This window comes from Diabrotica virgifera, chromosome 5 (assembly GCF_917563875.1).
Source record: "Diabrotica virgifera virgifera chromosome 5, PGI_DIABVI_V3a".
Lineage (NCBI taxonomy): Eukaryota > Metazoa > Arthropoda > Insecta > Coleoptera > Chrysomelidae > Diabrotica > Diabrotica virgifera.
Genome location: NC_065447.1, coordinates 21,733,613 through 21,751,609, shown reverse-complemented (window position 1 = coordinate 21,751,609; position 17,997 = coordinate 21,733,613). Strand labels below are relative to the sequence as shown.

General features: G+C 31.8%; 1 protein-coding gene across 5 annotated transcripts in view; it reads right to left on the bottom strand.

Moving 5' to 3' along the window:
* Positions 1-17,997, bottom strand: part of LOC114326911 (coronin-2B) — a 128,256-nt gene that overhangs the window by 29,758 nt on the left and 80,501 nt on the right. For all 5 annotated transcript variants that reach the window (XM_050651306.1, XM_050651307.1, XM_028275372.2 and 2 more), the window contains 2 exons: positions 13,181-13,297; positions 12,730-12,879 (listed from right to left, as the gene is read on the bottom strand). In XM_050651306.1, the coding sequence (XP_050507263.1) occupies positions 12,730-12,879; positions 13,181-13,297 (267 nt within the window). The remainder of the gene's footprint in view (positions 1-12,729; positions 12,880-13,180; positions 13,298-17,997) is intronic.

Below are 17,997 nucleotides of genomic sequence, written 5' to 3'. Positions count from 1 at the left end.
AAGAACACTGAGATCTCGAGAAGTGCATTTACTTTTAGTCGATTTAACAAAAGCATATGACACCGTGCCTGTTGCGAAGTTGTGGAAAGTATTGGAGAAAACCAGTATCAGCGTTACACTAATCGATGCTATTAAAGAGCTATATAAGAACGCAATAGCAAAAGTTAAAATAGGAAACGAGGTGTCTCAACACAAATAGAAAAGTATTTTTCGTTCAAAGCGTCTGAGCTTTTCTTAGTTTGCTATGGTCATGGTCCACGTTTCACATCCATTTATTATTACAGGTCTGACGATGGATTTATTGATCATCTCTGAACCGAAGGGAAACATAAGCTGTCTCCCTTTTTTATTTTTGTGTATATTTTTGATTTACGTTTTATCTGTTTAGGCGCGGAATTATTTAAGTTTGGGAACCTCTGATATAAATAAATCATCTCATTTACCGATTTGCGTTAGCCGTTTGTTGTGTAACACATTAGTCCAAATGTGTTAACATTTTTTATACAAACGATGCAACACTAGACCCACGAAAACAATGGCCACTACAATTATTTTTACTATCCGCTTCAGTGATCGTAGCCTACAAAAAGCGTTTCTAAGTTCATGCACTGAACATATCTACGGAAAATAATAAATAAATATCCAATTAGTTGTAATCAGGGGAATCTAAGACTTAACGAACTTATGGTGGAGTTGTTCAGTGAAGGACGTTGAAATAAATTAGGGGGTTATTTAAAATATCATACCTACGTATTACTGTTATCACTAACTGAGCGATAGTAATACGAATATGTTTATTTACTTTGTTCTAAAATTTGCAATTTTAAAATACAATTAAAATTTTCTGTAATTACCGTTGAGTCCATGGTTATTTACCCGTATGTCATAATACCTGACGAGCTAAAACACATACTTTTCATCTAACATCATTGTCTTCCACGCGTGAAACTAAAGATAAGCCAGCTCCCGCCTGTTATTAGGCCCGGCGCAAATTGAACCTAAGCCAGACACAACCAGAACCAGAACACAACCCAACCCAACCGTTGGCTATCGACGTGGCGAATAGAGACGGGCAAAATCAGTGCGGACATGTAACGGTTACTTTTGATACCGGTTCTCAGTAGTACTGAGTACAAATACTGATTACAAAATACTGATGTATCTGATCCTTGTACTGAATTGAGTAGGCAACTTAAAATCGGTATTTCCGTACTTGTAACTAGTAACGTTTTAAAAATATCTTACACGTCCCTAGTAGTCGTAGCAGTATGACTTTCGAAAACATCGAATTTGATCATAAGCGGGTGCATAAAAAGATATCTTACACTGAGTATTTTATTTCTGCACATAATACCTACATATTTAAAATAATCTAATCCACGAGGAAAAATTTTTCCTGTAGTTGGCTGTATACCATTACAAAAACATAAAATCCTTTATAAAAGGTATATTTGTTCAAATCCCTATACAGGGCTACATCAAAGACAGAACTAGTTTTCGATCGGTTGACCGATCATCATCAGTGCAATCTTAGAATCTACATGCTAACCACCAAAGTAAAAATATCTGGGTAAAAACCCTTTACAATTGATCCGTCATCGGAACATATGAAAAAGATGTGAATTATAACATGGATGAATAAAATATCCAATGTTTTTCGCCCGAGGTACCAATGAGCTCTATCTGACAAGTTCACATCATGGCTGTACGGAAGCAAGTCCGTACGGAAGCAAGTCCGCAAGACTTGCTTCCGTACAGCCATGATCTGAACTTGTCAGATAGAGCTCATTGGTACCTCGGGCGAAAAACATTGGATATTTTATTCATCCATGTTATAATTCACATCTTTTTCATATGTTCCGATCACGGATCAATTATAAAGGGTTTTTACCCAGATATTTTTACTTTGGTGGTTAGCATGTAGATTCTAAGATTGCACTGATGATGATCGGTCAACCGATCGAAAACTAGTTCTGTCTTTGATGTAGCCATGTATAGGGATTTTAACAAATATACCTTTTATAAAGGATTTTATGTTAAAATAATCTCTCCCCTACTGCTCGGTCATAACTCATATTCCTCAATTTACTAGTCGGATCAAAATCATTTACAATTACTGCAGGATCGCAATCATTTACAATTACTGCAGGTCATAATAATTCATAATGCCTCCGCTACTGATCGGTCATAAAAAATAACACTATCTGCATATTTCGTTGTTAATTTTTAAGCATAAAAAATGTAATATGTAATAAACAAAAATGTAATATGCCGACAAGATGAATTTGAGGGTAATACGATATTTTTATCGATCACGGTTTTAAGTAATATGAATAATTTTTCAACCTATTTTTCTAATAATGTGTTTTTGTAAAGGCATAACTTTGATTATTAATATAGTATCGCCGCTTATTTAGTCTACCAAAAGTTATCAGAATTTAATGACAAAGACAACGCAGTTTTTACTCGAGGTGTTGATTATGCTAATATTTTTATTTATCATAATCAATTGTACTTAGGTACCATCTGTATTCATTTCAGATAAGTCCATCTCGCAAACAAAACCAAGTAAAAATAAACATCTGGCGGTGAGTCACGCGTTCCACGACCCAAGAAAACTGTACGCCGACGACAAACGTTCCCAAGCGAGACCTGCGAACGCATGAACTGATAGTAGGATGCGCAGAACTGTCTACGCAGTTAGCCGGTCCAGGTTGTGTCTCGCCTAGGTTCAATTTACGCCGGGCCTAAGTAAAGACGCATGTTATTTTTATGAATACTCTAGACTCTAGACCAGCGGTTCAACCTGTGGTACATGTACCACTGGTGGAACATATTATTATTTGCAGTGGTACGCAAAACACAAAAACAGCCGAAAATCTGCATCACTATTATGGTTAATTAGATTATCTAGCCAGATAGGTATTCCAGTTAGGTGGCACAAAAAAAATTAAAAGTATTTTGTGGTACATGATTCAAAAAGTTTGAGAACCACTGCTCTAGACTCTAGACTAAGTATATCAAAAAGAGATAGTTACGAAAAAGACACTTGGAGATGTTTTAAGATTTGAAGTACAATTTGTGACGTTTCTGGTTTGTTCACTTGTGGCTCTCAGTTTGTTCGATTTTCTGCTTTTATTTTTGTCCTGTTTTTGCATTTAGAAGTTATGTATATTACACAAACAGTTGTTTTCACAACTAATTTTATATTGGAATTTGAAATTTTATGGTAAGTGTATTTTATTGTGCCATTAATTTACAAAAAAAGTTAACCTCATTCACACAGTTAAGGAATGGTTTTGTTTTTCAAAAAGAAAATATTTTATTGAGACTTTTTTCATTCAGTTATTCATGTCGAATTGGACAAATTTTTAATTTCGAAAAACTTTCCGGGGGGGGGGGGGCGTTTTGGTTTCTAAACTTTTGGTGCGTTCGACAACTGGATTACCCTTAAAAATTTGTCGGGCAACAATACCAGTAAACTGTAAGCATTTTTATCAAACTATCCTGCAAAAAATCATCATTTATGAGTGTGACCAACTAGCCCGAAAACTCCGGGACATGGCCCGAATTACGAAGTCGTGTCCCGGCGTCCCTGACAAGGCTTCCGGGCCATCCGAATTTTCAACGTTTTGGTAAAATTCTATTTTCAAATTTTGAATATATTTTTCTTCTAAGAATTCACATCGAATTGAATTGGTGGGACGAAAAAAAGTCGACAATTTGTAGAGTGTAATACTAATACCACATCCAAAACGGATGCATTTTACATCGTGGTATTATAGTTCTACGAAAACTCAAACTCTGGACTTTTCCCGTTTTCAATTATCGTCTTCTGAAAAGACGATTTAAAAACATGAATATGTATTAATGATAATTATATTTTTAAAAGGTTCTATTTACATAGAAGTCCAACATCAGTTTATTTTCTAATTTTTCCTTTTTTGAGAACGATTTCCGGATTAGAAGTCGAATCGTCAAAAACTAACACAAATGTGATTATCATTACAACTCATCCCATCAAAAAAATTGTTGTCAACATAAAAATGTTAAATAATCAATAAAATGATAATATTAAAGTACTAAATTTAAAGAAAATGGCCCGATTTTCATTGAATAGTCCCGGATTTCAGGTATTTTTTTCAGCCTTGTCCCGAATTCGACTGAATTGGAGTTGGTCACACTATTATGACTCTATTATCTATATAGGGTGATTGATTAGTGGGGTAAAGCTCAATAGATCCGCTATAGTAATAGATAGCAATAAAAGTTAATAACAAAAATTTTAGCCACCTTTGAGCTTCACATTACAAAATTAGTTAGAATGTTACAGGGTGTTTGATAACACAGCGGCAGACCAAATTTATGTTTTTTTAAATGGAACACCCTATATTTTATATTATATTCGAAATCCTGTAACTTATACAGGGTATTAACAAAGTTATAACCAATTTTGTATGAAAATCGTAACAAGTTCAACTCCCTGTATAAATAAAAATAAGCACAACAGCAATGGTTTATGCATGCCTTATTTTTTATTTATTGTCAAAATTTTCAAGAAATATTGGCATTGCTAATTTTCTTTATATCAAATACAGGGTGAGTCAAAACGCAAGTATATTATTTTCTCAATAATGTTAAATGGAACACCCTTTATTTTATACCATTATTGAAAAGTAACATTACCGTACTTCAATGTTTATATAACATTCCCTATGTCCAAATTTATTAGTTTTCGAGATATTTTCATTTTTCAGAGCAAATTATTTTAGGTGTCTAAATTTAACTAAATTTTAAGTAAGCCATGACTGAATTGCCAATTGACGATTACTGATTATCAATCCGGTAATCAATGTAACAATGTAGCAAATAAAGAAATAAAAATAATTTATTAGTAATACATTTTACAAAAAAAAAACACAACCACAACATGCACATTTTTGAAACAAGTAAAAACTGCTTTTTTTATGTAAATGCAACAAATAAAGAAAGAAAATTGGTAATAAATTTTACAAAAAAAAAACACACAAACACAAAATACAACATTTTGTGAAGACAATTAAACACTACTTTTGTATGTAAATATAACAATGTAACAAATAAAGATCGAAAAATAATTTATCAGTAATACATTTTGCAAAAAAAACATGATTGAAAAAATTAAAAGCTACTTTTAATAACATATTTTTAAGATTTAATTACATAAGGCGTTCAAAATTACCTTAACACATTTATGCACGCCTAAAAACGATCATTGAATGAGCTACTTACTCTAGGAAGCATTTGTAAATTAACACATCGAAATACACTTTGTATTCTATTTATCATCTCATCCCTTGTTGTAGGAGGTATTTTATAAACTTCATTATTAACGTAACCCCAAAAAAATCAGTCCAGTTTATTAAATTCTGGTGATTTGGGTGGCCACGCCACTGGTCCATTGAAAAAAGAAAATATCTCGAAAACTAATAAATTTAGACATAGGGAATGTTATCTAAAAAATAAAGTACAGTAATGGTACTTTTCAATAGTGATATAAAATATAGGGTGTTCCATTTAAAATTACTGAGAAAATAATGTACTTGCGTTTTGACCCACCCTGTATTTGATATAAAGAAAATTAGCAATATGAATCATTCTTTAAAATTTTGACAATACATACTTAAAAAAATATGGCATTAATAAACCATTGCTGTTTTGCTTATTTTTATTTATACAGGGAGTTGAACTTGTTACGATTTTCATATAAAATTGGTTATAACTTTGTAAATACCCTGTATAACATAACAAACCTTTATATTTTTGTGATGGAGAAGTTAACAGGATTTCGAATATAAAATAAAATACAGGGTGTTCCATTTAAAAAAACATAAGTTGATCTGCCACTGTGTTATCGAACACCCTGTAACATTCTAACTAATTTTGTAATGTGAAGCTCAAAGGTGGCTAACATTTTTGTTATTAGCGTTTATTGCTATCTATTACTATAGCGGAGCTATTAAGCTTTACCTCACTAATCAATCACCCTGTATAGTGCGCGCTCCATTTGGATGATTGTTTGATAAAAATATTTAAAATTAACTGGTAATATGCCCAACAAATTTTTAAGGGTACTTCAGTTGTCGGACGCATCAAAGTTTAGAAACCTCTATATTTATGCAACGCCTCCTCCCGAACATTTTCCGAAATAGAAAAGTTGTCAGACTCGACATGAATAACTGAATAAAAAAAGTCTCATAAGGAAAGTACTAATTTTTTTAATAGTGGGCGCAGGGACTATTACTCCTTAAAGACGAAAAATATTTTGGAATCGTCCAAATTTTCTAGTACTCCCCGTACAATAATTAAGACACACGTTTCAAAATATTCCCTTGCCAATTCGTCCTGGTCCGCCTATGGTAGGCGGTGTACTAACAAACCTATAAGACCGAATCGACAAAAAGTAAAGTTTTGCGTTATTGGAAAGTAAAAAAAGAATTGGATAGAAAGCTAACGAACTTGAACACTAAATATATTACTATAACTAGTATTACATGCGTTTTTATGGAACGTGTGCAAGTTCGATAGAAAGCAAGTTCATAAAAATTGATTATCGATCAGATACATATATAGAATATTGATATTTGATTAAAAAACTCATCGGTTTCCACAAGCCAATCTTTATTGCTATTTAAATTGAAACTAGACATTTAGAATTTAGAGTACTATAATATAGCGGAAACCAAAGAGTTCGGAATAAATAATACCCTTCATAGTTGACAATAAGATGAAACACTCAGTGAATGGGAGATTATGTAAACTAAGAATAAAAACAAAATTCTTTATCCTCTTAATCATTAACATACACTGTCCAACAGAAAAACATAACATAGAAATAAAAGAAGGGTTCTATAAACGTCTAAGCTCAACGTTTTTCCTACACTGCGATTAAAGGAAAAACAAATATTGATCAATTTAGCAGAAAAGTTACACGTAATAATGAAGATATATAGAAACACCAAATTATGCCTGTACCACTTATTTCTGTTATTTAATTTTAACAATTTCCAGAGACCTTAGGATTTTTGTTATGATTTTTATTGAAAGGAATACTTGATTTCAGAATCAGAAGTGTTATATTCGAATGTTTTTTTTATGCTACAGCATACGTTTTTTCAAGATTCTCTCTGTTTGGCAGATGTAAATCTTTAAGCTTAGTTAAATATACCGTTGAATATTAAACTCATCTTTTAAGGATTTGCGAATCTAGGATCAAAACTATTGTTGGCCGTTGCTGATGGTCTAGATGCCGTCGTTCATTCTATAAAAGACGCGAGAGAGGTGTTTTTACAACTCGATGAGGAAATAGGTAGTCAGGCTCTTCGAATAAATGAAGAGAAGACGAAATACAAGTTATTAAACAAAAATCCAAGACATAACTATTGATGAACACAACTTCGAAGTAGTAAAAGAGTTTAAAAATCTGATGGCGGTAATCACATAGAAAAAGAGGTCTCAGAAAGGATAGCTGCTGGGAATAGAGCATTATACTCTCTATCATCATTATTAATATCTAAGCTGCTAAAAAGACAATCTAAATTGAGACTGTACATGTCAATTATACGCCCAGTTGTTACATATGGAAGTAAAACATGGGCTCTACATCAGCAGGAAATAACCTGCTGGTATCTGAAAGGAAGGTTCTCAGAATGATATTTGGCTCTCAAAGAGATGAATTGACAGGATAATGGATAGGGTGCAATTCTCTCTGCAATTCTGAATTGGTGACTCTGTGTGATACCGAAAACATCGTCAGACATATTAGTCCAGGAACCGAAGCTTTTCACCTCGCAATTTTTACAGAATGGATCGATTTGCTTAAAAATTTGAGAATAGTAGTCCAAGGATCAAAATCTAAATGATGCCGAAAGGCGCTTTTACCATGGGGGTGGTTGCCATAACACCTCGGGGGTGGAAATTTTTTTATTATATTTTGACGGAAAAAGTTGATAAAAACATTCAATCTAAGCAAAAAATGTTCTAAACATTTTTTGGTAAAATTAATAGTTTTCGATTTATTTGCTATCGAAAGTGTTAGTTTTATATCGAAAAAATCAATGTTTTACGATTCACTCAATTTTTGCGAAGAAAATTTTTTTTTCAAACCAAGTTCTTGGCAATTAAATAACCTACATTTTCGCATTTAAACATTTTTTCGTATCTCTGATGCTAATCTTTATATTTGGAAGAAAATGGCATTTTTTTACCAAACTAAAAAAATTCGTTATTCGCTTTTAACTCCAATTTTTTAAAAACTAATCATTCTAAGCCAGTCAAACTTCTCAAATCTATTAAGAGTACATAAATAAAGAAGAATGAATAAGGCCAATGACTAAAAACTCCGCTAACTTACATTATTATGCTTCCAATTGGATTTCTCCTTTTTTTTTTCAAAAAAATATATTGATTTTTTAACTTTAACTTTTTTATCTTAGAAAGTTTGGTAAAAAAGAATTTTGTAGGTTTTTTTTACAAGATCTATAAGCCTATTAATATTAAATCTTTTTAAAATCCTCAGTCGCAAAAACAGGTGACTTTGAACGGGTTGGTATAGGTGGTTTTTGCATGTTATTACGTTTTAATTGTCAATAGCTCACTCAATAAAAGGTTATTTTTTTTTCAATCTACAAAAATTCGATATTCGCTTTTAACTCCATTTTTTTAAAAACTAATAATTCTAAGCCGGTCAAACTTCTAGAACCTGTTAATAATACATAAATAAAGAAGACCAAATAAGGTCAACGACTAATTTTAATTAGGGTGGTGGTTAGGAGGTTGCATCCGATCACTTTTTCGCTGAAAAAAATAGGGACTGGCATTCCTTTCATTATAAGTCATTTAATTTTTGAGCTAGAGACTTTTTTTATTTCTGGAGGTAGATATTTTTAAATACTTTAAATTAGTTTGAACAAGTTATCCTCGAAAAATGCATAGTTTTCCCGTCTCTTGACTTTGAAACTATACCCCAGGCTGTGGGTGAAAAAATGTGATATAATTCAGGAATTTTTGTAACCTATCAGGTGTTGTAAAGGACGATGCCAGGAATAACTTCTACTAAAATGTAACCAAAAATATTGTGCGCTTTTTTTTTAATTGCGATTTTCATTTGTTAAATTTGCAATTTTTATTGATTTTTAATTTTGTAGCTTAGAATATTGATTTTAGAGAAAAACTTTTAAATAGAAAGTTGTAGTAAATTAAAAAACCTACAATTTGAGCTCTGGTAAGTTTAATTTTGTCAATTGGTTATTGCAAAACAGCCTGCGAAAGGTCCAAAATGGCCGTTTTTTACAATTGCATTATTTATTGTACAAATAATTTTTTTTATTTTTTAAAGCTTTAAAATGAAGATCTTTCAATTCCAAACATAAAAAAAATTGTAAAGCCAGATTAACTAATTTGTTTCTTAGATATTATAAATTGTTTATCACAAGAGGTCAAATGTCGAAGGCTATAACTTTTTGAAAAAAAATCGTAGAAAGTTGGTGAAACATCCAATCTCCTTCGAAAGAGTTATGTTTTCATATTCTGATGTAAATAAATGCGTAAAACATTTTTAAACCTCTAATTTTTGGATTTGAAAATAAGGGGGCAAATTTCGTTATAAACATTTAGAGCTGAAGCGGCCCTGTACATCCTATGAGTTTTTAACTTACATATTATTGTTGCTGAAGATGAAACGAAGGTTTATAAACAAATAAAACATTTCTACGACCAACTGAAGCCGAGATAATTTTTGGGTTTGCAAATAAGGGGGCAAATTTCGTTATAAACATTTAGAGCTGAAGCGGCCCTGTATATTCTATGAGTTTCTAACTTACAGATTATTGTTGCTAAAGACGAAACGAAGATTTATAAAAAAATTAAAATTTTCTACAACCAACTGAAGCCGAGATAATTGTTTTTTTTTTCTTAAATCATAGTGCCTTTATTTATAACAATTACGAAATTATTTTGCAGTCATTGACTAAAGAAAGACTTATATTATCATAAAATAAAAATTATTATAAAATATAATTATATTTAATTATTAAAAATTATTTTTTAAATCGGTGCTTTTGCAAGCGGCCGAATTTTGCAAATCGCCCGGCTCGCTTCAAATCCGCGCGCTCGGAAAATTTTTACGTAACTTGTATTAAATGACAGAAAACAATTTAATAATATTACCATTATAATATACAGTCTATTTACCACTGTATTTGTTTTTCTTTATAAACTTTTATATGTGAAATCCAAAAAGAATAGTCACTACAAGAAGAAAAAGTTTTATGTATATTATAGTAAGAAGTAACATTATTATTATTATATTTATATTTATAACAATGAAAAAATTAAAAATATAGTTATATATTTCATATATATGTATCATTTTTGTAATATTATTTATTCAGAAATGAAATTTCACATATAAAAGTTTATCAAGAAAAACAAATAGAGTGGTAAATAGATTGTATATTATAACGGTAATATTATTAAATTGTTTTTTGTCAAAATTTAATACAAGTTACGCGAAAATTTTCCGACCGCGCGGATTTGAAGCGAGCCGGGCGATTTGCAAAATTCGGCCGCTCGCAAAAGCACCGATTTTAAAAATAATTTTTAATAATTAAATGTAATTATATTTTATAATAATTTTTATTTTGAGATAATATAAGTCTTTCTTTAGTCAATGACTGTAAAATAATTTCTTAATTGTTATAAATAAAGGCACTAAGAAAAAAAAACAATTATCTCGGCTTCAGTTGGTTGTAGAAAATTTTTATTTTTTTATAAATCTTCGTTTTGTCTTCAGCAACAATAATCTGTAAGTTAGAAACTCCTAGGATGTACAGGGCCGCTACAGCTCTAAATGTTTATAACGAAATTTGCCCCCTTATTTGCAAACCCAAAAATTATCTCGGCTTCAGTTGGTCGTAGAAATTTTTTATTTTTTTATAAATCTTTGTTTCATCTTTAGCAACAATAATCTGTAAGTTGAAAACTCATAGGATGTACAGGGCCGCTTCAGCTCTAAATGTTTATAACGAAATTTGCCCCCTTATTTTCAAACCCAAAAATTAGAAAATGTTTTACGCATTTATTTACAGCAGAATATGAAAATATAAATCTTTCAAAGGAGATTGGATGTTTCACCAACTTTCTACGATTTTTTTTCAAAAAGTTATAGCCTTCGACATTTGACCTCTTGTGATAAACAATTTATAATATCTAAGCAACAAATTTGTTAATCTGGCTTTACAATTTTTTTTTATGTTTGGAATTGAAAGATCTTCATTTTAAAGCTTTAAAAAATAAAAAAAAATTATTTGTACAATAAATAATGCAATTGTAAAAAACGGCCATTTTGGACCTTTCGCAGGCTGTTTTGCAATAACCAATTAACGAAATTAAACTTACCATAGCTCAAATTGTAGGTTTTTTAATTTACTACAACTTTGTATTAAAAAGTTTTTCTCTAAAATCAATATCCTAAGCTACAAAATTAAAAATCAATAAAAATTGCAAATTTAACAAATGAAAATCGCAATTAAAAAAAAAGCGCACAATATTTTTGGTTACATTTTAGTAGAAGTTATTCTTGGCTTCGTCCTTTACAACACCTGATAGGTTTCAAAAATTCCTGAATTATATCCTGAAATCGACCTATTTTTCACCCACAGCCTGGGGTAACAATATTTAGCGTTTGACGAAGAAGAGCTAACATATAATAATATATAGCTCGATTACTATTATTGGTCTTAGCAGAAAACTTATTAAAAACATTGATTTTTTCGATATAAAACTAACACTTTCGATAGCGAATAAATCGAAAACTATTAATTTTATCAAAAAAAGTATGGAACGTTTTTTGCTTAGAATTAATGTTTTTACCAACTTTTGCGGTCAAAATATAATAAAAAATTTCCACCCCCCGAGATGGGGTGGCAACCACCCCCATGGTAAAAGCGCCTTTCGGCATCATATAGATTTTGATCCTTGGGCTATCCACTACTTATTCTCAAATTTTCAAGCAAATCGATCCATTCTGTAAAAATTGTGAGGTTGTATCCTATTTTAAGCTTCATTACTTGGGACTATATATAAAAGCTAACCGGATAAGATGGACATCAGAGGAAGACAGTATTTTCTGAGAGACCAGACGGTACAAGATCAGTAGGCTGTCCCAGAAAAAGATGGAAGGATAATGTTAAAACCGTTTTATCAAGGATTGGGTACAATAGACCATACCAACAGTAAAGACTCAGAGGCAGACCTCCTATGAGATGGACAGATGATCTGAAACGGACTGCCGGGAAAAATTGGCTACAAATAGCGTACAATAAAAACAATGGAGAGGAATACTTGAAGAGGCTTATGTTCAGATGTGGACGTGAATGGCTAGACGAAGAAGAAGAAGCAGAAGGGGTACAACAATGAGAAATAGAGCGCAAGATCGTAGAAGATGGAGGGCTATAGTAGATGGGCGAAGTCTCACCCCGAGTTATAAAGCCAGTCAAGAAAGAAAGAAAGGATCTTTTAACCAGTCTCATTTGACTTTTTATATTTTTTTACATTATACTGAATTATACTAAACTAAGAAATGTACAGAACAAGAAATTGAAAATTGTGTTCCTCTTGCAGTATACACGAGATGGAAGAAGTTGTGTGTTTTAACTTTTAAACGCTAAAATAAATTAAGTCTATACTCACCAAATAGTCGAAACCTGCACTGAATAGGATGTTTTCAGCTGTAGGATGCCATTCTATGTAGCCAACTCGTCGTTTGTGACCCTGCAGTTCTACCAACCAATCTGTTAGGTGCACCGAAAGACCTTCGTCAGGAATGTGCCACAATTTTATCTAAAAATGTTTTGATATAAAAAAAAACTGCTGTAAGGAGATACATCATAAAAAGCAGAATTAAGGCAAAACAAGAGATGGCAAGAGTAAAAACTTGATTTACCTAAACAGGGTGTACTTGTTACAGGGATAGATTTCAACTCGCTTAGGACTTTTCTCATATGCTATAATTCTAAGAATAGAAGCCAGCTACATGTACCAATTGTCGATATTCAAGCAATATTACTCTCGCCTATGTACATTTTTAATTACCGGTATTATAACTACCATTATATTGGTTTATATGTAAAAAAAAACTTACCGTACAATCATCTGAACAGGAAGCGATAACATTGTCATTAAAAGGATTCCATTTTATATCTAAAATTGGACCCGAGTGGCCAGTGACTTTGCTGGCATTAAAATCCAATCTGCCAGTCTGGAAACAAAGAAAAAATAAATATGATACTATGTATACTAATTAATTTGTTAATAATACAGTAGAACCCCGCAAATCCGAACTAATTGGGGGGACAGCCTGTTCGGATTTCGAAAAGTTCGGATTATCCGAAAGTTAGCCTTAACTATTAGTAGTTCAAAGCTTTCATTGTGATTTTGAGTAGCCAAACGTTCTCGCAAGAGTGTGGACAATATTTTTGGACTCAAGTTGACTACGAGAGAACCAAAGTAAGTTTGTGTTTAACCTTTATAAACACTTTATAAACCTAAATATTAAAAGTATAATATTTATTTTTAAGAAATTTTAAATGTCAAAGTTCTAGTAATGCTACATTGTCCAATTTTCTGGCTTTACTCTGTATAATAAACATGTTTTTAAGTTTTTGTCTTGAATTTTTAAATTTTTTTCACTTTCCGTTGGTTCGGATTTGCCGAAAGTTCGGATTCGCGGGGTTCGGATTTACGGGGTTCTACTGTACATATATTGTGAGTACCACAAAATATTTTAAAATCATCATCATCATTCTCTTTGGCTTTATCTCTATGCTGGGTCAATATTTCTCCACAAAGGGTACCCCCGTTAAGATAGGCAAAATGCCCTCACTCTCAGAATTCAATTTTTTTAATTTTTTTACGTTCTGTGCAATTAAAAAAATGAGATAACGCGGATTTTTAGCTCGCCACCCCCTTACCCCTCCCCCACAGCCAAAAACGTAGATTTTTAGATTTAATTTTTTTTAGTTGGGTTGCAATTGATTTAAAAATTTCAAAAAATTCACACGTGTAGCTGAGGCTTTTACAAAACATGTCCATTTTTTATGGACCCTTAGGTCGAGTGTACATAACCTCAAATTTTTTTTAACTTTTTTAAAACGTATAACTTTTTTTTGGAGGGGGCTACAGGTCCAATTTTTTTTTAATTTTGTGTATTTTATCAAAAGCTATCTCACTGATTTTTTTCAGATTATTCTGTCAGGTGCGCCATCTTGAAAAATCCGGAAAACTGTTTTTTAGGGGGTTTTTGGGGGTTTTCTCCATTTTATAGACTGCAACATAGATCAACTCAAGGTTTTGTTAATAGATTATGTATAATTTGAAATAACTGAGTATATTAGTATATTCAAAAATTGGGCGAAACACTTTTAAACCCCCCAAAAACCATGTTTGTTTAAAGTTTTGTAAGGATTTTTGCGGGTCTAATTATTTTTTTTGAGGTCGATACAGCCTGAATATTTTTTTTTATTTTTTTACGTTTTATATGATTTTAAAAAATTAGGACTCAACGCAATTTTAGCCCACTTCCCCTATTCCCCCTCCCCCACAGCCAAAAATATCAATTTTTCCATTTTATTTTTTTTTAAGTTGGTTTGCAATTAAATTATAAATGTTGTTCTGAAGCTATTTCTTTGTGGCATTTTTGTAATTAACTATTCTAAATGGGAAATAAGCCATAATTTAATGTATTTTGTGCATTTTGTGTATTTTATCAAAAGCTATCTCTCTGATTTTTTTCAGATTTTTCCGTCAGGTGCGCCATCTTGAAAAATCCTGAAAACTGTTTTTTAGGGGGTTTTTAGACTGCAACATAGATCAACTCAAGGTTTTGTTAATAGATTATGTATAATTTGAAATAAATGAGTATTTAATGATTATCAAAAATTGGGCATAACACCTTTAAACCCCCCAAAAACCATGTTTTTTTAAGTTATGTAAGGGTTTTTGCGGGCTTAATGATATTTTTTGAGATCGATACAGCCTGAATATGTTTTTTTCATTTTTTAACGTTATATGGGATTAAAAAATAAGACTAATCGCATTTTTAGCTCACCACCCTCTCCCCCTGACCCCACAAAAAACGTCAATTTTTCTATTTTTTTTTGTTTAAAGTTGCAATTAATTTAAAAATTTTATGAGGCTTCTACAAAACATATCTATTTTTTATAGACCCGTGTAGGTCGAGTGTACAATATAACCTCAAAATTCCTTTTTTATTTTTTTAAAACGTATTTTTGACTTCCAATCGATATTTTTTTAAAACGTCCAATGAATATTGTACATCTCGCTCTCTCGCGGACGGCCGCTTCAATACATATGCTTATCGATCATTTTTAATTATTAAAAATAATAGTTAGTAATAAAATAATGACAAAAATTTCTTTAGGCTATTGCAGGGGGGGGGGGCTTTAAGCTTTGAGTTGGTCACTTTATGACTTTCATAATAATTTTTAATCGAGTTATTAAGCCTTGAAAATGGCCATTTTCGCGTTTTTCAAATTTGAAATTGCATGTAACTCGACAACAGTCAATTTTATAGAAAAATCACAAGATACCTTTTTTGCTCAGCTTGATCCAGAGAATCTAAAAATTTTTCCGAAGTGAAAAAATTGATTTTTTTGAATTCGTTTAAAAAATGTTTAAACAATTTTCCTACCGCGGTACTGCCTGGCACCTTGTGGATTTGTTATAAGTACCTGTTTTTGAGTAAGTTTGTGCAAAAGAATTAATCGGAATAATTTACCTAACGGGACAAGCATACAGCGGGGACTATTTGCATTATGAGCCAAACGTAGATGGTTTGTAAAATACACAAAACACAAAAAAAATTAGCAGCCATCGCCAAAAAAAGTTATACGTACCTATTAAAAAACAAAAAAAAAATGAGGTTATAATATGTACACTCGACCTTCGGGTCCATAAAAATAGATATTCTCTAAAAGCCTCAGCTGTGCGTGTGAATTTTTTATAATTTATAATTTAATCATTACTAACTATTCTAAATGCGAAATAAGTCACAATTTAACTAAAAAATGATTTTATTAACGTTTCGATGTCCGCCACGGACGTCGTTGTCAAAATACAAAATATTAATAAATTAAACAAAAATGTTGCTTGGTAAAAAAATCTTCTAATAATTTAATTTAATCTGACTTATTTATATAGATCGTCCCAAACCATTTTTTCAGTGCGTCACAGATTATCGAATTCTCTCTATCGCATTACAGATGGAAAATAAAATCATTTTTTAGTTAAATTGTGGCATATTTCCCATGTAGAATAGTTAATTACAAAAATGTCACAAAGAAATAGCTTCAGAACAACATTTATAATTTAATTGCAACTTAAAAAAAAATAAAATCGAAAAATTGACATTTTTGGCTGTGGGGTAGGGGGAATAGAGGAAGTGGGCTAAATTGCGTTGAGTCCTAATTTTTTAAAATCATATAGAACGTAAAAAAATAAAAAAAATATTCAGGCTGTATCGACCTCAAAAAAAAATAATTAGACCCGCAAAAATCCTTACAAACTTTAAACAAACATGGTTTTTGGGGGGTTTAAAAGTGTTTCGCCCAATTTTTGAATATACTAATATACTCAGTTATTTCAAATTATACATAATCTATTAACAAAACCTTGAGTTGATCTATGTTGCAGTCTATAAAATGGAGAAAATCCCCAAAAACCCCCTAAAAAAACAGTTTTCCGGATTTTTCAAGATGGCGCACCTGACGGAAAAATCTGAAAAAAATCAGGGAGATAGCTTTTGATAAAATACACAAAATTCAAAAAAAATTGGACCTGCAGCCCCCTCCAAAAAAAGTTATAGGTTTTAAAAAAGTTAAAAAAAATTTGAGGTTATGTACACTTGACCTAAGGGTTCATAAAAAATGGACATGTTTTGTAAAAGCCTCAGCTACACGTGTGAATTTTTTGAAATTTTTAAATCAATTGCAACCCAACTAAAAAAAATTAAATCTAAAAATCTACGTTTTTGGCTGTGGGGGGAGGGGTAAAGGGGGTGGCGAGCTAAAAATCTGCGTTATCTCATTTTTTAATTGCACAGAACGTAAAAAAATTCAAAAAATTGAATTCTGAGAGTGGGGGCATTTTACCTATCTTAACGGGGGGTGCCCTTTCTATCATGGGTCATAGCAATATCAATCCCCTTCCCAAACATACCCCGCATTAGAGTCTCCATACAGGTTTTCCTCTCTTATTCTTTCCAGGAATTGCATATTAGCAATTCTTCATATTGGGTGATTAGGCGGGATCTCTTAATGACACAATCTGGAAGAACAAACACCTAAGACAAGACACAAAAGCAAGAATCTATAAAGCAGCAATTAGACCTATATTGACATACACGGCGGAGACAAGACCTGACACATCTAAAACGAGACGACTATTAGAAACAACAGAGATGAAAATACTCCGACGAATATCAGGGAAAAGTCTGTTGGATAGGGAGAGAAGCGAAAACATAAGAAGATCATGCAATGTAGAAAACATAAATGGATGGGTGGCAAAACGGAAACAGGAGTGGAACGAACACATTAGTAGAATGGCAGAGGATAGGATAGTACGAATAACACGAGATAAGTCACCAAATGGATGAAGAAGTATTGGCAGATCAAGAAAAAGATGGTGCGATAACTTAAACAATTTATAAGGCTAATATTGAAGAAGAAACAGACTTTAAAGCCTACATACAAGAAGGAAAAAGAAGAAGAGCGATTAACGTCTCGACGTTGAACATGTAGAAGTATCTTAACTTATGCTTCATCATTTTGGATCAATTGGGGCAACCCCCAGATTTTTTCTAATATATCTACCCATTCTTAATTTTATCCTTTTTTGTCACTTCGCTCATCCACCTAAGCATTGCCATTTCCGCCACACGCA